Consider the following 25,549-nt stretch of genomic DNA (forward strand, 5'->3'; position numbering starts at 1 on the left):
TCATTTTTATAATTACGATTGCTAACATTTCTCAAGGATCATTATTTGGCCAATCTTGTTTCTTATTCCACGCCAAGAAAATCCTGAAGGCTGTTCATGTCAAAAGAGACATCAGCCCCAAGACTTGGCTCTTTACATAACCCACCTACGTTACTCATGAATGGGTCTATTTCATTACTTTGCCAGTCATCCAACAAGCTTTCCCACCAATTGATTGTATTCTCAGATGGCATCAGCGATGGAGACATGTTTATAGCTGCATGGTCCTTCTGTTGAAAGCTGCTTTCTTTAGTTGTAGGTTTCCCATTTAACAAATGGGAGAAGCTTCGAGGTCGAGGTTTTATTACAGTCACCTTCTTGATGATCATGTCTTTTTGTTTATCTTTCACGTCGAATTTAATGCGAGAAGGTAACTTCTTACGTAGATGTGTATACCAATAGTTCTTTACACCGTTGGCTGTTCTTCCTGGAAGTCTGCCAGCAATGCAATGACCATCTGCACAACAAAGATTACAAAAATAGGCAAAATTCTCCTATTCATATATGCTCATGCGTTGACTTGTTCATCTTTGTACGTACAAAATTAGGATCAGCTAGCTAGATTGATAAGAAAAGGGAGAGATAGCAAATTAAGAGATCCGAGTGAGAGAAAAGTATATGTTGTGATTATTGAATTAATACAGTGCAGGGTTTACGTACGATGATCAGCTAGCGACGATTTATATAACTAGAAGATGCTTGCTAAACAAATTGGAGGAGTGAGTCTTGAGTAGTGCATTTCACAATGACTGCCAATTAAATCCATGAGCAATTAAACCCATTTACAAACTAGTACTGCTAATTAAATCCATGAGCAATTAAACTTTGGAATCCAAATTAACCCCATACATGATGAACTCGAGGGCCTTTTTGAAGCTTGCTAGTTATATATTGGTCCAACTAGGCCTGTGCAAAAACTTGCTTGACCCAATCCGTCCGTTTGACCCAATCCGACCTGAACCGAACAAGCGGTTTTAATTACATCTCGGGTTCGACCCGTACAACCCGCCTCTTAAAACATGAAACCCTAGCCATTCACATCCCACTTCCCCTCTTCTCTTTGCATCGCCTCCATTCGCCCCCTTCCCACTTCTCTTCGTCACGACGCTATCATCTACAACCCGAGAGTCTGAAATGATTTACTTGGAGCGACGGACGACACATGGCGAAAGCTACAAGTTTTACTAGGAGGGAATCAATGGATTGTTTTGTTTGCTTCGTTCGGTTTGCATCGACTTCTCTTCTCTTCTCCTTCTGATGTTCAAGTTTTGATATTTTCGTCTCTGCTTTTCCTTTATTTTTTACCTCGTTTCCTTTCTCTCCTTTCATGGGTGATGGACCTTGCTAGCTATGGCCTTCAATGGCTTGTGATTACCAGTATCATCACCTTGCCTTATGTTTCGAATAAGACGATGATACGTTGATGGGTCTTCCTGCTTTGTTACACATGTAATTTGAACATTTTGTCTTGATTCCGTTTAACAAGAATAAAGCTTGTTTCTTTTTTCCTTTTCAATAATTGTATGCTGTGGGAATCTCCGATTTATACCGCATCTCCGTGCGAAAATCCGATATTTTCAAAATACTCGATTCTGGGTAAAGCTTTTTTTTGACACTAGTGGAAAGCAAATACGTGTGTTTATTTGCCTCGGAGATGCCGATACATAGAGGCGAGTCAGTACATACCCAAAGTTCAAACCAACAACCAAATTAAATTTACAAAAAAAAAAAAAAAAAAAAAAAAAAAAAAAAAAAACCGAGTCGAACCCGACTAGAAACCCTTAATATGCGGGTCGGGTCGGGTCGGGTCGGCCCAAAAACATAGACGGTTTGCTCGGGTTGTAGGCCTAGGTCCAACAGAAATAAGAAAAGGGAAAAGCTTCTTTGCCTACTTGATTTGCCTACTTGTTTTGACTGCTGGTCATTTTTTATTTTTATTTTTATTATTTTTTTATTTAATGATTTTAAGTGTATTGATGTATTTTTTTTATTTTTTTTTAAATAAAAATGTATTAAAAAATGTGAAAAAAAAAAAGGATTGGGCAGTACGCCAAGTGGTAAATGCTGGGGCAGAGTAACATTGCCCATAAGAAAATGATTTACAAAGTTTATTAGGTGGGTTTTAGTACCTAGACATACATGAAAAAAGTTATTTTTTTAAATAAATTTCAATTTATTTTAAGAAAAAATCTACATAACTTCTTACTATTCACACAACCTCCACACACCATATTATTTTTCATTTTTATTATTTTTTTTCTTTTATCAAATATTTAATATATGAATAATGAATAGAAGAATGAATTAATTTAAAAAGAATAAACTCAAAAAAAATTAAAAATTTAAAAAATTGTGACGTGTAGAGGTTGGGAAAGTTTTGTAACATTGCTAACTATACACGCAAGACTTCCCTACACTATTTTAATTTTGATGGTAAAGTGTTTCATCTAATTATTTTATCTCATCAATTTTTTTAAATTCTCACATAAAATATAAAATAATTTAATTTTTTTAAAATTTCAAAATAATAAAAATATTAAAAAATAATATTTTATTTAATTTTTAATTTTTATATACGACTATGGCATCTCGTTTCAATATTTAAACCGCACCATATCTAACGTTATCCTGAAAATAACTAAAAAATATTATCCATCCGGACCACCCCGTGCCAATTTTAAAAAAGCAAACAGACAGCAACTGACCCATCACAACTCACAACGCTAGTACAAGATTCTGACCTTTTAAATTCAATATTTAAATCAGACGAACAGGTCGCCTAAATGATTACAAAAAGAAGACCGAGTGGCCGAAAGGTCAGCTGAAAAAGCAACAATTCCACGGTGTTTACGAGGACAGCAACTTCCCAGATCTTGCCACGCATTGTAACATTGCCCCGTTTGACTAATCCATTAAGATCAATTCAGTTAATATAATTTTAAATTAAATTTAATATTTAAATACTTAATTTTTAAATTATTAAATTCGTCTTAATTTAAAATTTCTATAAATATAACACTTATAATTTTTTTAATTTAATATTTATTTACATACAGGACTCATAATATTTTTTAATTTTTTATAAATACATCTAAATTCATTTTAACATTTAAATAAGACCTTAAACTCATCTTAGGTGTACTCTGTAAAACTAATTCTACCATCTCAACTCACTATTATTTATAAAAAATTCAACTCAACTTAATGTCTAAAAGTAGTCGTGTTCATTTAGATAGTGAGATAAGATGAAATGATTTTAGATGAATTAAATAAAATATTATTATAATTTTATTTTTTAAAATTATTATTGTTTTGATATTTGAAAAAAATGAATTTTTTATTAAATTTTATATAAAAATTTAAAATTTTATAATAATAAAATAAGATTAGATCATAAGATAAATTGAGAGTATTTCTATATCTCAACAGACCTTACTACCTACAGTTCAACCTTATACAGAAAACTTGTTCAGGAAACAACTAATTAAAAATGTTGCCATTCTGAGACGACGACAAAGATATTTATAAAAGAAAATAAACTATATTTAATTTAATGGACAATATTAATTTCTTACACTATATATATATATATTTTTTTTTTTTTTACATCTCTTGCACTCTCTAATTAGAAACGTATGCAGTGCCAAATTATGTATTTTGATGCAGTCTTATATATAATACATACATATATATATAATATATTCTAATTGTATTTCTATCACTTTTTTGGAAAATAACATTATTTGTACAACTCTTATAAGCAAGATTATATATATAATTTCTGAAATAGGAATATGATAAAAAGTACTGCTACTTAAAAGAAAAAAAAAATTAATAATTTTGATAGCATATATTAATATAGTTGACACTCTAATATTAGTGCAAATTAGTACATTTTTCTCATATGTAAATTAGGACCAAAAGTTAGTTTTGCTTTTGATATTGAGAATAACAAAAAAATGAAAAAATATATATATATATAGCATTTTTTTCAAAAGAAAAAAAGAAAAGAAAAATAACGCCGTGCTGTTGAGCCAAAACTCAATCAATTGACTACTCTTGGCTCGACGTTAATGTGCAGTCGGTTTAATTTCCAATAGGGCCAAAAAAGAAAATCATTGAATGAAATATATATATATATATATGAAAAATGCTAAATGTATATATATATATATGTGTGTGTATGTATATATGTATTCTTAATTACCTGTTACCCAAGAGCGTATGGAGTCTGATCATTAGACACTACAACAAATGACAGTTTTTGCAATGGAGTACAATGGTGGGAATAAGTTATGGACCAGTAAAAAAAAAACTTTTCCCACCAATTCTTCTGGTGGCTGGGTCGTGGAATATAATTCATGGAGAAAAATATATTACCCACCAAATATGTTTATCATGGCAAAAGGTAGGTTTTTTCCCACGACCAAATCTTGCGGCAAATCAGTGTTTTGCCCGTGGGAAAATATGTTGCCAACCAAATGCTTGTGGTGACAAATAGGTCATCTCTCCATGGAAGCTACTGGCGGGAAAAACTCTTTATCCATGATGGTTTTTGTGGAAACTTTAGTGGCATGAAGTTTCTTCCCATCCACTAGTTCATCACTACAGTTGGTTTTTGGACGATAATTTTGGGACACAATTGTATAATAGTAACGCACACATCTGGAAAGGACTACTTACTACCCACCACAATATATTTTGGGAAATAGGTATTTCCCGTTACACAAGCTCCTTGCAAAATTCTGTTATCCATGTTAATTGTCTTTGACAATATATATGCGTAAATGCAAATAGCCTTTATTCTGATGACATTAGTGGTGAAAATTAGTCAGTCCCATGATGTTTATTGGTGGGAAACAATGATTCTCAGTGAACTTAGATCATTGCAACCATTTCATTTAATACCATACCTGTCCGTGGGAAAAAAAAGGCAACACAAGGAATACATTATTTATCCATGACAACCTTTTGCGGGAACACACCAATAAACATTACCAGTTCTCATCGTCTATAGTCTTTTCGGAGTCCATGCAGCTCATTCCGTCCAATTTTCTTTTTCCCCACTAATCGATTAAATGGACAATTGCTGATTTCCCAAGAAACCACTGGACAGTAATTTATAAATTACTGTCCAAATCTGTTACCTCAACCATCTGAACACGTTATAAAAGTGTCCTTATTACCAATGACAACTAGTACAAATTTAACCTTTTAGACTACAAGAAGTTTTCAGCCAAACAAGACAACAAAATTATCAACTTGAGGAAGATACCACACCAACATGCAGCAAACAAACGAAATGGTTTGTTTAATAATAACCTGTCAATATACATATATAATCACCATCATAGCTATATACAAACCTGCCAACATTTTGTGATTACACCATCATATAGACAAATATGCTAATATTCATTGAAACCAAATAGTTCAAAGTCATGTACAAACATAAGAGTTGCAACTGTGTATGGCAGTACATGAGGGAATTATAACATTCTTGCTCCAACAGCATCTATGATAAGTGCTTTGGATATATAGACAGATTACTAAGGGCAATAGATGTCCCCCTATCTTGTTCTCCAACATTCAGATTTACCAATCTTGCTCCACAAATTACACTCGGTGCTAACATGTTTCCTGAAATTTTCAACAAGCACTTTGTCAAACTAAGTTACTTAATTGGAGCATAACATGACAGTAGGGGTAGAGTAAGCTGCTATAGTAATTGTGCATCCATACCTTGTACATTAATTTTAATTAATTAACTCTTGCCCATACAACCATATTAGGATTTGCTTGAGTAATAATCCTAACTCTAAACATGAATTTCGAAAATGACATTATATCAATGAGAGTGATATTCCTGTGGAATATAAATGAAATACCTACTACCATTATTTTTATGCTATCTTAAGTACAATAGTTGCATATTCCTCATAATAGAGTTTGCAATAGCCTCATCCATGCGTGTGCAGAATATCAGTTCTATATATCTCTAAAAAGTTTGATCCCATCTGAATTCATAAAACATACAAGAGCAGGGAAAATTAATTGTTGATACTCTACTTGTGACTCCCCATCTATCATAGCAATGGATCAATGTTGTCAGAGAATAAATTGGATTCATTATTTGCAACCAAGTCTAAGTTTATGTATATAAGTATTAATAATATCACAATTGGTACTAACTAGGCACCATGAGGAGTTTTCTGATTTGCACATAATTAAACTATTTCAGTCCAGTTTAACCTATTTGTGCTACTTAGTTAGGAGGTTATCTCACCATATAAACTAACCAAAATATTTATACTAGAATTTAAAACCTGAAGCTTATGGAGCTCCAATTGGGGGTGTGTGTGATATATAGTTAGAACTGGAATTGTGCATACATGACTTGGAAAAAAGGGAAAGCAAGTATTAATTCTTACATTGCAGCAGAATAAATACAGCCCCAGCGAATAGTACATTTATCTGAACCTGCTCTTCATCTCCACCAACTCCTGCTTTGCATTCCATGATCCATATGGCTGATCAAAAGACTTGCTCCAACTTGTAAGAGGAGAATACTGGTGAAATGGAATTACTTGTTCAGTTTTCAGACTTTTGCAAATCTAAATATCAAATTCTAAACCAGTATATGTAATTGTAAGAGAACTTACCCTTTCATAAGAACCTAATATGTCCCTATCAAGCTACTCAACTAAAGATTGCAACTCTTTTCCCCCAACCTTTCAAGAGAGACTACCAACAACTCAAAAGTCAATTCACTATCTGATTTTTCCACTACCGGTTTAAACTTATCCACCTTAACTATAATATGCAACTACCAAATATATACTATCGAGGGACAAAACAGTTTGGCCATTGGATTGTTACATATCCAATAAACAATCCACAAAAAATAAAAAAACCCCACAAAAAAGCCCTCCACAAAATAGTAAGAAAGTGAGATGCCTAAGCATCTTGATGAGTCTCTCTATGAGACTCAGTACCTCCCTCAATCTCAGTCATTCGATAGTTGAATAAGACTTTCTCATGCTCAGAAAAATTCTTCTTCAACGCTTCAATATCTCGCATCAGAGTGTCTAGTTTGCTCTTGTACATTTCCGCATCGTTCTTGTTGCGTTCATTCTCCTCCGAGAGACGAATAAATACTCTACTTTTCTTCATTGAAGGAGAGGGGTCGGGAATAACCATGTGTCCCATCCCTACTGCGTACCCAGATTTTTGTCCCAATACTTCTTTGAATATAGTGTCAGCTACTGCTTCAACATCCTCTTCAGATTCTTTTTCACCTAACCTCTCCACCATTAGATTCTGAAAAATGTAGATGAAAGGAAAATCAGCATTGTTGTTAAATACCTATCATTACTATAGTCTAACTTAAAGTAAATTAAACACAATCTTACATAATTGTGTTCACTTGCTGCATTAATGAATTTACCCTTTCGAGTTGACCAATGTGTTTCCTTATAAAATGCAACTATGTTTGGCGCCGTCTCCCTCTGAAACACACAAGCAATAGTAAATATACTTTCTTATTTGAACATATTGGTGAGGACTTATATATACCCATAGTTATCACAAACCTTCTCCTCTAATATCCGTATAAAGGATTTTCGTCCACCGGTATGTTTGACTTTTAGTTTTTGTCTATTTGAACTGTTTCTTCTGGACTTCTCCTGCACTTGTTTCTAAAAAATTAAATCTCATTTCCCAATAGTGTGTTTCTCGAGCTTAACATAATTGGAAAAAACCCTTACTGTATCATATACTCCTATTTGAGGCAATAGAAAAATCAACCTACTCTATTTTATTCACTTAATACTAATCTGAATAAAATTACAATATACCTTAAATGTCGAACTTGCCCACCGTTCACATAGCTTTTCCCATACAGGTTTCTCCACCATGTCCGTCCCACCACGTAGGGCCTCTTCATGTGATGCATATTTTAAATACACTTTGTGTAGTGCATAATGATATGCATTATACTTATCGCCCAAATGTCTTTCAACCATCTCACGATGGTTGTCCTTTGTCCAATCCAGAACAAAATCTGCCTGCAATATGAAATATGTACTTCATTACAAGGATTTTTCATCAAACATGCCTGATTACAACAAATGAGTAAGTCACCAGCTTCATCACTTTCTTAGGACAAAGTAAGGTCCTACCCGCACACGGTCAACGAGCTCTTGCTTTTCCTCTTCGGGTACATAACTCCAACTAGCATGCCTCATGTCGGCATGTACTTTAATAATCCCCGTCAGCCGACCAGTGAATATGGAGGCATTCTCGCACGAAGGCCCTCGATGACCATCTTGTATAACCAAAGGGATCTTACCCATCTTCCTAAGTCGTTCAAATAGCGTGCCTTTCGCCTGCCCTCGACCTCGTTTCTTAGTAGGTGGATCTACATTAAGACATTAATATCGTGTAACCCAATCACCTTTTTGCATTCATGAACCAGGAAAAATTATATACTTGTAAAGAAAGATATAATTTTACCACACCACATAGTATAAACTGACTCCTCAGGAACCAGATTGGAACCCATACCTGTATTACTGTGACTCTCTCCAACAAGTGCTCCACCCATTGCCTCTTTTGCGCACGCAGCTCCTACATCCTGCGTCGATTCATTTGACTCTGGCTCGTCCCGCAATGTGGTTCTCCGCGGCAACGCATCTGCTTCTTGATTGCTACCAATGAGAGCGCTACCGTGTCGAGCTCGGCCCCCCCGAAACTTTATAGATTTCACCATCCTTGGCTTTGCTGGAATTTCAAACCTAACTCAGTTCTAACATGCAACCAATTTGTGAGAGAATAGAGTAAGATGCTATTTAACCTACTAAATATAATGTAAAATGATATTTCAACCTCTAACTATTATGTTGGTACCATTCATATATACTCTACTTGTAAGCAAACTAAATCCACATCTAGAAACAATCAAAGCAATATTAAGAGTTTATGGGCTCTTGCTATTAAGTACATGTACCCTTTCTTGGAGGATTTCCAACTGAAAAATATAAACACCAAGCTGTATGCCCAATCTGGGATAATGCAATGTATTCTCTTTCTATGAGAATACAAAGGTGTCAGGCTAACTAGTGGGAACTCAACTTGGTTTATGGCCAAGTATAGTACATTTGTAATGTGAATTTAACATTTTGCATGAAAACTGGAAACCACCTAAAACAACATGTGCTGGGTTGAGTCACCCACGTGTAATAAAAATGATAAATTTATTTTAAAATAAGATATCATTAAATCCAAGACTTATCATGGACACCTCCTGCTATTGTTAAAAACAGTTTTATAAGTGTACTGAAATCCTGAATAAATCAGGGAAACATCTACCCTTATGACATCCAATACATTTTCTAGCTTTTATAGTATGTATTTGAATCTACTTGCCTGTTTTCTAGCATGTAGATGTTTACAGGGCAAATCAGTGTTTTCTACATCCATTGACATGCAAAACATTTGCCCAATATAGTAACTCAAAATCAAGTGGGGTAGATAACAAAAATAATATCCAGTATTCTAAAAATATAAACAACTTGTGAAGAGAAAACAAAATCCAAAAGTATGATGAAATGGTTGTAGGTGGCCTGTGTAAACCTAATCTAACATCTCAGTACAAAACACGCAGTCACAGAATAAGGCAAGAGAGACAAAAGGGTTGTTAGTACCTGGTTGTTGGTCTGGCTTTCGTGGCAGTAGGTGAATGAGAGGAGCCATTATGTGTAGTTTATGTAATAGGTTTTAAACTTTTGAAAATGCTCAAATGGAAGAAAAGCAGTAGCTCCATGCATAGGAAGACAATTGTAAATAAGATAATATTGTTACAGTAATTCCATGTGAAGAAGATAGTTTTAAAGATCCAAAGTGGAAGAAAAGAATCTGGAAAATGCAAATCAAACTACTACCAAACCTGATGGCCCTGCTGGAAGCATAGTACAGATGCTGGAAGAACAACAGCAGCTCAAGAGTACCTTGGATATTTCTGGACTTCAAAGTGTGTCGTGCTTTTTCTGAACCAGATGTGGAGGTTTCCAGAAGAAAATAAAGATTTCTCTAACACACAGGATTGAGGGACACCTGTCCATGGGAAATACCAACCAGCCACTAGGAGTTGACATCATGGCGCCATTTCCCATCTCAAAAAAATTACCCTCCCGCCCTTTACAACATCTCCCTCCCCTTACATAGGCCAATCTTGTTGTATATTATCATAAGAAAAATTACCATTTTGCTCTTCAACAGTATTCCAGAAATTTTATGGACCATTTTTTTAAATACCATTATCCAAAATTAAACAACACACTTAGGCTGTTAGTTGTGAGAATACCATCAATAATAAACATGGTTAGTTGAATGATTCACTTATTTATTCCATTTTAAATAACAAACCAAATATCTTGGAGTTGTGGACGTCTATTTCTGAATCCCATAATCAGAAATTATGGCAACACACCTGGACAGGAGTTGGAACATATCAACAATATGAAACATGTTTTGTTGGCAGGGCTAATATGTTTTTAACTCCATTTTAAATTACTCAACTATTTTACTGCTCACGGTATGCTATGTAATTAAATCCCATGTTTCCAACAACACCTCAAAATTGAGTGTTATTGGAAACAAACTTGAGTTCAAATTTATGACCACCTAAATGGGTGTGTGCATATAGATTGTAATTTTAGATATGGGTTTGTTTGCATTTCCTGATTTTGCATTATATGGTGTTGTATATATATTCTTTAGTTTATTGTATGGACTGGACAATACTCCCACTTGAACTTGTGCCACAACCATCATTCTCCAACTGGGTTGCAATCCGAGATGTAAGGCCAGTTCATGATCCCTTTGCAACCCTGTTAAGAGTTTGTGATCCTCCTCATGCATATACCTCCATTTGTGGGATAATAGTTTTGGATGCGGCTGTTTATCTAGATGCTTATGCTATGGCAATTTATTTCACATTGGCATCATCCCCCTGCCACAACCTTCCAGCCACTTGACATCATAGAAATGATTATAGGGGTTTGTAGCACGTTGCCTTTAAAGACCAGCCTAAAATCTGCATACAACGCAAAAACCACCTGTGAGTAACCTTTTGTCCTATTTTAGTAGCTATCAACATCTACTTAAGTTTTCCTTATTAGAAGCACTCCAACTAAAAAATACCAGTCCTTAAATGCAAAACATGTATCTTTTGCATTTAGTCCAGTCCTTTCAAAGCAACAAGGTCGAAATCATACATAACATGATGATCATATAAATAGGTATTTTATGCAATGTTCTTCTACTTTTATATAAACTACTTGATGATTTGTTGTGTATTGTGCAGTAGATAGGATCTCTATAAGTACTTGAACTTATAGTTATTTTGCTAATTTGTATTACTTAGAAAAAAACACAAAGAGATCCGGCTCAAACTATACTCACCAATCAGCACTAGCTAGGCTGCTGCCTTAATAAGAAATACATTCAACTACATGCTAGACCATGAGCTCTTTATATAATATATATATATATATATATATATATTATATTAGCATGTCTAACATCATGGGGCTGATATATTTTTTCAATTCTAAAAACTTTATCCAACTTCTGACTAAGCTAGTTTTGTACATATATATTAGGAAAGGGAGATCACCTAAATATTAAGAGTGTATATTAAAAAATGTTATAAGCATTGTTCATGCAACAATATAAGCCACACTCTCTCCATTTCTACTCTATCTCCTGCTTCTTTCCCAATGTCTAATGACTAAAACCCTAATTAAACAAATAGAACAATAATAATAATAATAATAATAATAATAATAATATCCTTTTTTAAACCAATAGTCAGTCTTAGAATTGAATATTTGAGAACATTTATTCCAAGTGCATGATAAGACCATGCACCTCAAACACAGTGGATAAAGTTCTGATATGTATAATAGTAAATATACATATCAGAATGGACAATGCATGACCAAGCTTCATTTCAGCCTTAATATTCTATCTTGATTTATTTATCATGCAATAAACATAAGGATTTTGGATTACAGGTCTCAATATAAATCAATCATACTTTCTCGAGCTTAACATTATGAAGATCTTATATTGGTTTTTGATCGGAAAAAGGCAAGCCCAAAAGCAAAAGTAAGAAATATGCACGAATTTAATTCTTAGAAAGAAGAAGCCAACCGAACTTCACATCTAAAATATTAAACTTATACAAGGATGTGATTTTGCATTAAGATACACCCACGTGAATTCAAATACTACACCGTACAAGTTCATTATCAACCAAGTCCCAAATACAAAGCTAGACATTTACTAATCAGAATCAGCTTCCTCATTCAGCTGATTCTCAGCCTCGCTACCAGAGTTATCATCGGCACATACATCCTCCAGCCCCAAGTCATCGTCAGATAGTTCATCATCAATATCAAACTCTTGGTCAGATGATTGTATCGGGTCTTGACCCGATATGGAAGCTGGATCAACAGGCAAATTTTCTGAATCATCTCGATTCAATGGCTCGGTCATGGCTGGTCCACTCTCGAGAATAGGGGGACAATTGTTAGTGTTATTGTCAACCTCATCATCTAAGTCACCATCTGATGTTTCGTCATTATCCATCCCATCCTCAACAGTATTACTTGCATGAATGTTGTAAACATTCCTACTTGTAATTTTATGGACAACCTGCCAACTTCCCCCCAATATTGGATCATTGAGATAAAAGACTTGACTTGCTTGGAAGGCAAGAATGAAAGGCTCATCTTTATACCATTGCCTAGCAGTATTGACTATCGTCAATTTGTCCCTAACACGTATCCCTCTTCTCGGGTCACCAATGTCATACCATGCGCATTGAAAGAGATATACCTTACGCCAACCCATGTAGCGTAACTCTATAATATCATGCAACACACCGTAGAAGTCAACATGGGATCCCTGATGCTCGCCATGCACAACCACCCCGCTATTTTGACTTCGGCGATGCCTTTCACGCTCATTCGTATGAAAGCGAATACCATTCATTATGCATCCAGCATAGGACGCAACCCACGGATCTGGACCACATGCTAAGGCATATATCTCATCTGTTACTGCAGTAGGCCTAACTGAACGCACCTCTCGAATCTACCAGACAGAAAAGATTTAAGGTGAATTAGTTTTACAAACTAATTAGAGAAGAATGTAGTTATAATGACAGACAGTGTTCGTATCTTACGCGTGATCTGAACCACGATGGAAATTGACTCTGGTGCCTACGGTCAATGTTCTGAGGGTCCTCTTCTTGGATCTTGTTATAGTGCTCCTTGTCAATATATGTGACCAAATCGATTACTAGGAGGGAAAGGTAGTTTTAGCAATAACAATTCATAAAGTGCATAAGAACTCATATATTGGTCCACTTACTGAATGTATTGCTCAATCTCCATGCAATTATTAAGTATATACCATCGAGCCTTGACCAATAGTGTGTCGGCTAATTTGTGAGAACTTGTTGTACCCAATGGTCTAACCTTTTGTGAGAAAACAGATAAACTTGGCTCATTTCCCAAATCAGTTGTCCCAATACGAACATCTTTGTTGCGTTCCTCGCGATTATATCTAGTTTCAATATCATGGAGGTACATAGAGCAAAATGTAAGACACTCGAGATGCACATATGCCTCAGCAATTGAGCCCTCTGGCCGCGCTTTGTTGCGGACGTACCGCTTGAACTTCCCTAGATACCTTTCGAATGGGTACATCCACCTGTATTGCACGGGTCCTGCCAGGAATGCCTCCTCTGGCAAGTGAATGGCAAGGTGCACCATGATATCAAAAAAAGCTGGAGGGAATATCATTTCTAGTTTGCAAAGAATGATGGGAATATTAGCTTGAAGACATGTTAACACTGATAATTTCAAAGTTCGAGAACATAATTCTTTAAAGAACGAGCTTAAATCTATTAAGGCTTGACGCACATCAGACCGTAAGAACCCACCAATCACAACCGGCAACAGTGCTTGCACGAAGACATGACAGTCATGGCTTTTCATTCCACTGATCTTCCCTTCACTAGCATTCACACAACGGGCAATGTTCGATGCAAAACCATCAGGAAATTTCACTTTTGATAACCAATCACAGAAAATCTTTCGCTCATTTAAGTTTAACATGTAACAACCAAGACTCATAGTCATATGGTCCCCATTATGTTGTAAATGCAATTCTTTCCTTATTCCAAGGTTTGCCAAATCACGACGGGCATTGGCGGAGTCCTTAGTTTTTCCTTCAATATTCAGCAATGTTCCCAACACGCTATCGCATATGTTTTTCTCAATATGCATGACATCAAGGTTATGTCTCAAGCCCAAATCTAACCAGTAGGGTAGCTCAAAGAAGATAGATTTTTTGGTCCAATTTAGTTGATTCGGCGTTCGTTTCCTCTTCGAAGTAGATTTGCCAAACTGGAAATGTGCAACTTCACGTAATTGTTCTAGCAAATCCTCTCCCTTGACCCTTGATGGTTGGAGTCCATGCTCTTCGCACCCGTTAAAAGAGTTCTTTTTCCGTCTCCAACTGTGATTTGGTGGCAACCACCGTCGATGCCCCATATAGCAGTGCTTTCGCCCATATACCAACCACTGTGAATTTGTGTCAGATCTACATGAAGGACAAGCCAACTTGCCCTTCGTGCTCCACCCAGAAAGATTGGCGTATGCGGGAAAGTCATTGATAGTCCAAAGTAGTGCTGCATGCAAGCTAAACATTTGTCTACTGTACGCATCAAACGTCCGAATACCATCTTCCCATAATTCCTTCAACTCATCAACAAGAGGACGCAAGAACACATCAATATCATTCCCTGGTGACTTAGGGCCAGGGATTAGCAACGACAACATGGTGTATGGATCTTTCATGCATAACCAAGGGGCAAGTTGTAGGGCACAAGTAGTACCGGCCAAATACTGTACGGCCTACTCATATTATTGAAAGGGTTAAACCCATCACTCGCCAACCCAAGTCTAACATTGCGAGGATCATGGGAAAAGGCAACATGTTTGTTGTTGAAGTCTTTCCATACCCTTGAATCTGCTAGATGTCGCATGCATGTTGGATCGTCAACACGTGCATCTTTATGCCATCTCATGGCTTGGGCTATGTTCGTTGACATGAACAGCCTCTGCAAGCGTGGCTTCAAGGGGAAGTATCGAAGAACCTTTTGTGGTATCATCCGCTGCTCACTTGTGCTTGCAATCCACCTAGATGCTTTACATTTAGGGCATTCATTATACGATGCATTTTCCTTCCAAAACAACACACAGTCATTTGGGCACACGTGTATCTTTTCATAATTAAAGCCCAAGCCACGCTCTAAGCGACGAGCATCGTTATATGAATCTGGAAATAGAGCGTCGGGAAATGCATCATGCAAAAGCTTGATCACCATGTCAAAGGACTTCACTATCCAACCACCTATGCTCTTGATGTGAAGTAGCTTGACGATGAATGATAGCTTCGAGAACTTAGCACATCCAGGATAAAGTGGTTGTCGTGCGTCAGCAACCAACTCGTCGAAATTATAGTTGGTTGGAGCATTTGAGGTGGAGGGTTGATAATTATCATTTGCATTTCCTTCATTGCTACCTTCCTCATCCATAAACGACCCATGACGAATGTCATCTAACATCTCGTCGACATCATCAATGTAGTGATTATAAGAAGATGCATCATCAAATTCTTCATCAGAGAATGTAGAATTTAGGATCGGATCCTCTTCTCCATGGAAAATCCATTCCGTATAGGTTGGATCAATCCTTTTAAAAACAAATGATCTTCCACAATACGAATAGAGTGAAAAGCTCTATTCCGGCATCTCCTACATGGACACCTAATTTGATCAGTTGTCACTGCATGAACTTGTGCCATGGCTAAGAATTGCCTAACACCTTCATCATACTCAGTGGAATGCAATCTGTCTTCAATAAGCATCCAAGACTTATCCATCATATGCAACTGCCCAGCTACTGTTCAATGCTAATTAGGATAGGTTTGGCACACTATGCAATGACCTTCGAAGGGAAAATTAATAATATTAGTCTTTCCATACCCCAGAGACCAGCTTTGTATCTCAATAACTCGGAAGGAAATATGCATAGTTTTGTGTATTATTATCATGCTTATAGCTATGATAGAATTGGTGGCTAACATGGTATTTGAAGGAATTAAGCAGTATTTGTTATAGTGGAGTTATTGTGATTACATAACCCACATATATGTAGATAAGTCAAAGATTCAAAAATATTCAACTCTAAAATAGGTGTAAAAATCAAATTGTGGGGTGTGGTTAGATAGAGGTGAACAAGGAAGTTTAGAAATTGGCACGTATGCCAATTTGGACCGTGAATTCTTGTGTGATGCACTGTTAAATTGGTGAGTGATTTCCGTGTTTTGGCCTTCCCCATTTTTCAGTCCATGTGCGCCAAGTAGATTTTGAGGCAGCTATCCAAATTAATAGCTGCTTAAGCAAGTATTTTATTTGACAAGTAATACTAAATAGACATGTCCATGTAAATGAGACTTCCATGTTTGAATAGAGGTATTTGATATGTAATTCCGTGCTCCAAAAGTAGTGTTATTAGTACTGGTGGGAAAAAAAAAAGTTTAAGAACATATTATAATCAAGCTCTGGACATTCGATAGTTTAATGCGATTAAACACACTTCATTCTATTTACAACATCATATTAGCTAGCAAGATTGTAGTAGTGTGATGGGACTAGCATAAACTAAACAAACAACTTATTGCGACAAAAACAATCCTAAATGCATGTATGATGATCCAAACTCCTACGAAATCATAAATAGGTTTTGTGTTCCATACCCCAAAAGAGACTATCTCAACACCAAAGGACACCATCTCAACTCTTCGTTCAAAAAACAGCATGGTTGGAGTATATCCTAGATCTCTTAAACCCAAATGCAAGGTGCCAAATAGACCATAAAAATATGCAAAGAAAATCTTTATAATGTTTGACTTGAGTAATAATAATATTAAAACCAGTTCGAGAAAACTATATACAATGTCTTATTTCAAAAGAATAGAGCTTTGCTCCTAATGGAAAATATCCACTCCATATAACTTCAAAGAATGAAATTTTGTTCACATGGAATCATATCATCAACTATCCCACTATATTATTATTAAATGACAACTACTGTTATAAAACCACATTATCCATTCATTTATGTTATCATGAAAGAAAAATTAAATAATATATCATTAAGTTAAAATAATAAATTACATATTAATATATCCTATTTAATGCCTAAATAAAATAAATTATACAACAAAAGTTACCACACTTAACTTGATTACTAATTATTATTCAAATTTAGTTTTCCTAATAGAGCAATAAAGGATATATAGGCCATTTAAAGATTTAATTGTTCAAGTATTAATTTTTGAACACTTCTTCTTTCTATGCATGGGACATGAACACCATATATAACCATAAGATAAAAAAAGAAACAAATAAATTATTGGAGGAAATTCAGATTGTGCTCTCTCTTTTGAACATATTAGCAAGTACTTGAATTAATTAACAAAGACATGGAAAAGAAGTTCACAAAAAAGGGTAAGAAAGCTTAAAAAAGGAATCTTGTGACCCATGTATTAGCCAAAATAAACACAATCTTATATAAGAGAATCCCTGGGTTCAATATTTTGCATTTTGTCGACATATCACTTAATTTCTTTACCGTGAACAAAAAAAACTACTCATGATTTATAACAATCCCAAATGGCAGGTTCAATCCCACTTGACTGCCTTCATAACCTCTCTTTATTTGAGAGGCTAGAGTACAAAATTTGTAAATCTGAAGTAGCAACTTAATAAGCTCCTTTCCAAATAGGCAACAAAACCCACCAGTGAATTAGGCATAGCCAAATTCAACTGAATTAAGTAAATAAAGGGCAGGCCTCTCTTGGAACCTTAAAGCATAAGAGTTTTATAAATATAAGTCTCACCATCCTCGTACACATTATCTTACTATGTAAGCATCTTCTTCACATCATAAAATTCTCACATAACACAACTTAATAAAAGCAGTCCAAACCACCTTGCAAGGACCAGAACTGGCAAATTACACTCCCAAGGGAATATACCATCTGGTACCTAAAATATAGTCTACTCGACACGGACGTAGAAATAAAGACCTCAAAGATTTGGGCTTCACATAGGCTAATTAATTCAAATGCAACATAAAAGAAAAATTCTGGCACAAGAACATTCAGAAGATACCATACAAAATAATGTTGAATTCTTCAATAAACAAAAATTTATATATATATAGGATTGTAGGGGTCTAAGGCAAGGGAGGTGTCCTGCTTATGTTGTGTGGCTTAGGGCAGAATGTTGAACTAAGTTGGTGAAGACAAGAGGACAATGAAGTAAATAGATTAGAATTCAAAGAGTAGTTCAGTAGATACAGATATGTTGGAGCAGATGTCAAAAGCTACTGAAATAAAGGAAGTAATAATGATGCAAAATGGTTTAAGGATCTGTCTTTAGTGGAAACGTGTAGAAACAGAGCAGACCACCAACAGAAAATAATATGAGATTGGGTGAGGTCCCTCATATATAAGCTTTCAATCAGAACAAAGGCATCATAAATTTCTTCGAAATTTATGTGAATATGTTTTACACAACCACATATCATCCTCTTCATAGACAGATTTTACACAACCATATAATCGCAAATTACACAATATGTTACACAATCATATACACAGATTCACAAATTTCACATATTACACATTACCGAGTAGAATCAACACAAATTTCACAGATTCACATTGCACATATTAACAAATTACACAATCAGGAAAATCTACAAATTACACAGAGAGAAGGGGAAGGGAGAAGAGAGAGAGGCTCACCGTGTCGACCTAGTGCGTCCACTGGACTGCGACAGGAGGAGGTGGTTGGGGAAGGGCAGCAAACTGGGTCAGGTCGCGATGGGTGGGGGGATTGGCTCTAGATGACTGCGTGTGGTCTCGCTGCAGGGGGTAGAGGGTCGTAGTAGTTGCGAGAGACAGGCCGTGATGTTACGGGTCGAAATCGTAGGGAGAAAGAGAGACGAGAGCGACGGGGGGTGGGGTGGGGTGGGGTGGGGTGGGGTGGGGGAATTGGGGGAAGAAAGGGAAAGAGGGAAAACGCGGGCGTATTAACTAATATGCCCGCGTGTTCATCTTTCGTTTAATTGAGGCGACAAATGGTCGCCGCAAGAAGTCAATAACTTCGTCGTAACAAAATTATTACCCACGAACGGATCAAGTATTTTCCCAGACTATTTGTGGCGAACAAAATTCGCCACAATAAACCCTGTTTCGCCGTAAAAACATTTTTTTCCCACATAATTTTACTTGCGGACTAAATTTTGTGGGAAAACGCTTGTTTCATTTTCCATGAACGGCTTTCGTGTGATTCGGCAATTATTTGCCACCACCGTGTGTATTGGGAAAAGAATTCATGGCAAAAGCCCAGCATTCTTGTAGTGAGATCAACTTCATCCTCTTCGAAGTCTCCTCTCTTGATATTTGGTTTTAGATAGTTCAACCACCTTTGTCTACAGCTTTTTCGACATCTATTTAAGCCTGCAAATTCCAATATCAACGTATTATATATAAACCTTTACAGTACTACTCCATCCAAAACTTACATTTGCTGGATCAGATGATTGATAAAAGAAATAAAAACGTTCAAAGATCATGCAGTAGTACTAGAGTACCTGCTCTGAGAGGAACTTGGTGCCACTTTCCTTCTCCATCCTTCTCAATGCAATCTTTCAGAAGCTTATCTTCCCCTGCAGTCCATGCCCCTTTTCGCACGGCAAAAGAGCCCTCCATGAAGCGCCTTATACGCGCCTTATACGCAGTACGAACTAGCGTTGAATGCTACGTGCAGAGATCGATCCCTCGACTAAAAAAAGGTGCCAAAACTCACATGCCTTTTTAAGTAGTGTTGTTTCCTTCTCAATCCTTCTCAATGCAATCTTTCATAAGCTTATCTTCCCCTGCAGTCCATGCCCCTTTTCGCACGGCAAAAGAGCCCTCCATGAAGCGCCTTATACGCATTACGAACGAGCGTTGAATTAATGCTACGTGCAGAGATTTATCCCTCGACTAAAAAAAGGTGCCAAAACTCACATGCCCTTTTTAAGTAGTGTTGTTTCCCATATCTGGTAAATCCATGTAATTATTTTGGATGGGTAGGTGTACAGTACTATTCAGTGTTCACGTATGGACGGTTTCTCCGACGCCACGTGCACGTCCCACATCCACAAAACCTAAGGTTTTGTCATGTGATCTTAGCTCTCGATGCCGGCGACTCGTACGCGCACGGATCAGCCTGCATGGAGATATTTTTTCTTCCAATGATTTCATGTATGTTTAACCCAGCCCATTATTGTTTGGAAAATGACTTGCCTGACGGTCAAATACATGGAAAGAGACCTCCGAATACATACTCGGGGAAAATGAAGGCGATCAGGATTCTAGTAATTCTTCCTAATTTCAAGAGTGTTTTTTTTAAGCAGTTATATATTTTTACATAAATAATATTTATAGCTATAAAGTGTACAAGTGCGCATATATATATATATATATATATTTTTTTTTGAATAAAATGATAAATTTTTAATTGTGAACTCTAATTATTTTTAAAATAAATCTTATACAACTCATAATTGTATTGAACATTATTCTTATTTATAATAAATTGTAACAAATATTTTTTAAAAAAATAACAAAAAAGGTAAATTGATGTGTTTGATGTCGATGTACATGATGATTTCGTTTATTTTATTTGGAAAAAAACAAAAAAGTACTCCAAATTTTTTTAACACGTGCTTGCTGACTTCACTTTTCACAGATGTTAAAAAGAAGAGAAATGATTTATACAAATTCTAAATAGACAAACTCTATATAAGTTTTTTGTAAAAAAGTGAACCCCACTTTAAAAAAGTATAAAAAAAATTATTATTTATTAGTGAGACCCATTGTTTTATAATAGGCTTGTATAAAATTTATCTATTTAAAATTTATATATAGCATTACTTTAAAAAGAAATCACATAAATATCATGCTCCTAAAAGAAACCCATGGCAACTATGAAGAGGGAAACATATATACCAGTACGTACTCATTTATCGTCTAAAATTTGAAAGTCTTGCATGGTGACGAATTGAACATGGTTTAGTTTTTGTTCCAGCATAAGTATATATATAATAGTAGCTAGACGTCGTTGTAACATATTTAGATTGCATATTTTTATAAAGGCAAATATCTCTTTGAACCACAAGTATACTGATAACTCGTATTTGATAGAAATTTAAATAAATAGAAAATGATATGAGGATTAAGAGAGAATTTGATTGCTACATTTTCTTATTCTCAGTTGAGATTGAATACAAAATATTGGTCCCTTATATATATATATATATATATATATATATATATATGTATATGTATAAGGAGATTGCGTAAAAAATAAATAAAGTAAACATCTTCATCAAATCAAATCTCTTGATTTGATAATTATGAAAATCAATTTTGATTTTCATAATTATAAAATCAAATTAAGATAATAATCAAATCAAATTGCTGATTTGGTATTATCTCCAACATCCTCTCAATCTAGAACTTTGAGATTTAAAATCTTGAGTTGATTTAATAATTATGAAATCAAATCATAATAATAATTAAATCAAATTCTTGATTTGATATTAGTCCTAACATCCTCCATCAAGCTCAAGGTGAAAAATTTTGAAATCTTAAGTTTAAAATTTGAGTGTGACTTTCATATATGTTGATTAATCACTGATGAGATGATAAAAATAACGTTGGTGATGAAGTAATTGGCAACTAGAATATCAAATCTAGAGCTATGATCATCAATAGGTTGAAAATGGGTCAAAACCAACAAAGAGCTAGCGATTGGCTGAAAGATTGAGCTCATAATGGGCTATATCTGGCCATGATCAACTAAAGGGCAAAAATCGGAAGGCCAAAAAATTGATATAGAGCTACAAACAATACTCACAATAGACTAAGACTCAATAAAAGGGCTCACTACTAATAAAGGCACTCCTAATGCATACATGGCTGAATGGAGATGAAGATTTTGTAGAGGTAAAGGTAGCAAAATAACTTTAAAAGAAATAGTTCACAAGATTAAGCTTCACAGCAACAAATTTGACTTTTAGGGACAAAATTAATTGCCCCTAAAAGTGATTGTCCATTCGGATGGTTTACTATATCCGTTTAAACGATCTTAATTCCGTTCGAGTTGTACCAAATCCGTTTGAAAGGTAAGAAATATATTCGTACGGTAACAAATGTGTTCAAACAATTACAACTACAATTGAACTATATTAAATTCATTCAAACGGTATACATCCGTTCGAACAAATTATATTTTGTTCCAACGCAAATTTAACCCAGATGTTGCCCAGGAAGTAAAACACCAATTTTTTCTCAATTCACAAATTCCATTCGAACTACAATAGTTTATGTTCGAACGAAGTTTGGTTATTTTCAAATGCAATTACCATTCATTTGAATTGTTAAGTTTCAATGAAATTTGGCCAGAATTTAGGACGCGCTAATTTTTTAAAAAATTTACCGTTCAATCAGCCCACGATGTCCTAAAAAATATAAAGCACCCCAAACTTTACGAAGTCTAAGAAATCTTGAGAGAGAGAGAGAGAGAGAGATTTGGGGGTGTTCTTGTGAAGTAGGGAATGAGGAGATTCATTTCTTTTTTCAAAGAAATGGGGTTTTTTTCTTGCAGTTTGAATATACATTTTTTCTATACTCTACTAATATTTCTCTTTTTTGTTTTTATAAGGGATGTTTTGTGCTCCAAACTCACTTTATTTAGTTTGCATTTGAGCTACGTTTTTATAGATTTCATTCTTGTTTTCAATTTGCATGAAATATATAAAAGCTCATTTTTTGCTATAAATGTTTTTTTTTTTTTTTGGTATCTTACATTGTTCTTTATAGTTATAATATTATTTACTACAAAATTTGAATGCTTGATGTAGGTTTAATGTGTATATTTTGAAGTAGGGAATGAAAGATTTTTCTTTCAAACAAATGGGATTTATTTTATTTTTTGTAGTTTGAATATGTATTTCTGTACTCTACTAATTTAGTTTTTATTTGAGGTATGTTTGTATAGATTCCATTCTTGTTTTCAATTTTCTTGAAATATATAAAAGCTTGTTTTCACTATAAATATATATATTTTTGGTATATTGTTATTTTCCATTCAAATGAGATTTATATAGTAGTCAGCTGTACCTTTCAAATGAAATTTATTTTGTTCGAACGGGTATTAGGGAGAAAATATTTTCATCCCAAAAGCTCAAATCTGTTTGAACTCACGCATTAGACTGCGTTCGAATGGTCTAATACAATTTCATCCCAAAATCTTTTTTAGGACGGGCTTTTTGGGACAAAAGAGGGACGTAAACTTCTCATCTCAAATAGTCTTTAGGTACAAAATCTCATTTTTTGGCAAGAATTTTCATTTTGGGACGAGCTTTTTGAGCCAATGGGGATGAAAATTTTTTGTCTCAAATAATTTTAAGAACGAAATCTCAATTTTTTATGACAAAAATCTTCGTCTCAAAAAACTAAATTTCTTGCCGTACCCGGTATCAAAGAAATTTAAATAAAATAAAAAAAGAGAACGAGGGGAACAGACTTCTAGGACTACCTCTTTCTTTTTCTTGATTGTAATTGATTACATAAAAATAAATTTTCATCATAATGATAATTATATCTATGGATTTGATAATTATAAAATTAAATCAGAATAATAACCAAATTGAATTATTAATAACCAAGCATCGAGCATCACCAACGTCAAAATATTACGGCGCGTACGTATACATGCAGTACTTCCTCTTAATGTCCTGTTTCGCATTAAGTTGAGTTGAGATAAATTAAGTTCTTTATAAATAATAATGAGTTAAGATGGTAAGATGAGTTTTGTGATACTCACTTAAGATGAGTTTAGATGTGTTTTGATATTAAGATGAGTTAAAATTTATTTATAAAAAGTTAAAAAAGACCGTCGTAGGTTCTACATGTAAAAAGTTGTTGAGTTGTAAAATGTTGTAGATTCCAATTAAAAAAAAATTATGAGTTAAGATGAATTTAGTAATTTGAAAGTTTAATATTTAAATGTTAGACTCAATTTACAATTAAACATAACTATCTTAGTTCAATTCAATTTTCAAACGGAACCTAAGACGGTCCGAAAAAATTTGAGTGTATAACGTATGTGTGCAATGTCATTGACGGAGATATGATAGCCGGAGTACTAAAAAGAAATTAGGGGAGGGAAATGATATTCCCACCTCAAAATTCACCGTTTGGTTTTTTTTTTTTTTTTTAACATAGTGGTTAATGAAGTTTTTTTTTTTTTAATGAGGTTGTGCGTTTTTTTCTTTTATTTTTTTAATGCTTAACAAGCTTACAAAAATGTTTTTTTTTTTAAAAAAAAAGATTGGCATTCTCAATGGAGAGTCTTTGTGGGTGTAGTAGGATCATTGGTATAAGCCTACAGACAGAAGACCTTCCTATTAAGTTTCGGGTATTTTTTTTCAAACATTTTTTCAAATCCTTTAAATATTTTTAAAAAATCTCAAAAAAATTAAAAAACACTATCTTAACCAACAAAAAAATTACAGTTAGTAGATTTTATCGGGACGGCCCACTGTCGGTGGGTATATCATTTTTCAAAAACTAAGTTGTCTCTTAATTTTGTACCTTCAATTTGACCGTTGGTGTGTTTTATTTTTTGTTATATTTTTAATGGTTAAGAAACTCATTACTGGTAAATGTGTGTATTTTTTTAAATATTTAAATATATTTAAAAGAAAAAAAATTAAAATTGTATACGCGTAGGGTCGAGATTATTGTCCCAAAATTAATGTAGGGTCGAGATTATTATGTACAAAAGAAAGACAATAAATTGGTTTATGGCACTCGTAGTTCTTCCATCAAATCTTACTTTCTCGCATTTGACATTTTCCCTCAGAAGATTTGAAATTTTTATCACAAACACCACCGACACAGTTTTACCTGATAAGCCAAGCTGGCCGCTTGCTTTTGAGGAATTCCTTCTGTACATGAAAATTAATTATATAAAATCAAACTATCTTCTTATAATTATTATAATTTTTTTAAATTCTTATATAAAATATAATAAAATTAAATTTTAAAATAAAAATAATATTTTATTTAATTTTTAATAAAACATCTCATCTTAACTGCATAACTAAAAATAATTTTTTGCAACTTAAATACATAATAGCACGCATCCATTGCTTAGGGCAAAAAAAAAAAAAAAAAAAAAAAAGGGTCGTAATTAAAATATGCAAGAAATAATAATATGCAAGAAATTAAAGCTCATGAAGAG

General features: G+C 34.5%; 1 protein-coding gene across 1 annotated transcript; it reads right to left on the minus strand.

Moving 5' to 3' along the window:
* Positions 1–62: 62 nt before the first annotated feature.
* On the minus strand, positions 63–19,962 carry LOC121248109 (transcription factor MYB114-like). Its single transcript, XM_041146465.1, is given in 5 exon segments — positions 63–485; positions 487–496; positions 4,247–4,282; positions 19,617–19,710; positions 19,845–19,962. Coding segments are annotated over 5 exon segments (681 nt in total).
* Positions 19,963–25,549: the final 5,587 nt, after the last annotated feature.

This window comes from Juglans microcarpa x Juglans regia, chromosome 2D (genome assembly GCF_004785595.1).
Source record: "Juglans microcarpa x Juglans regia isolate MS1-56 chromosome 2D, Jm3101_v1.0, whole genome shotgun sequence".
In the NCBI taxonomy this organism is placed as follows: domain Eukaryota; kingdom Viridiplantae; phylum Streptophyta; class Magnoliopsida; order Fagales; family Juglandaceae; genus Juglans; species Juglans microcarpa x Juglans regia.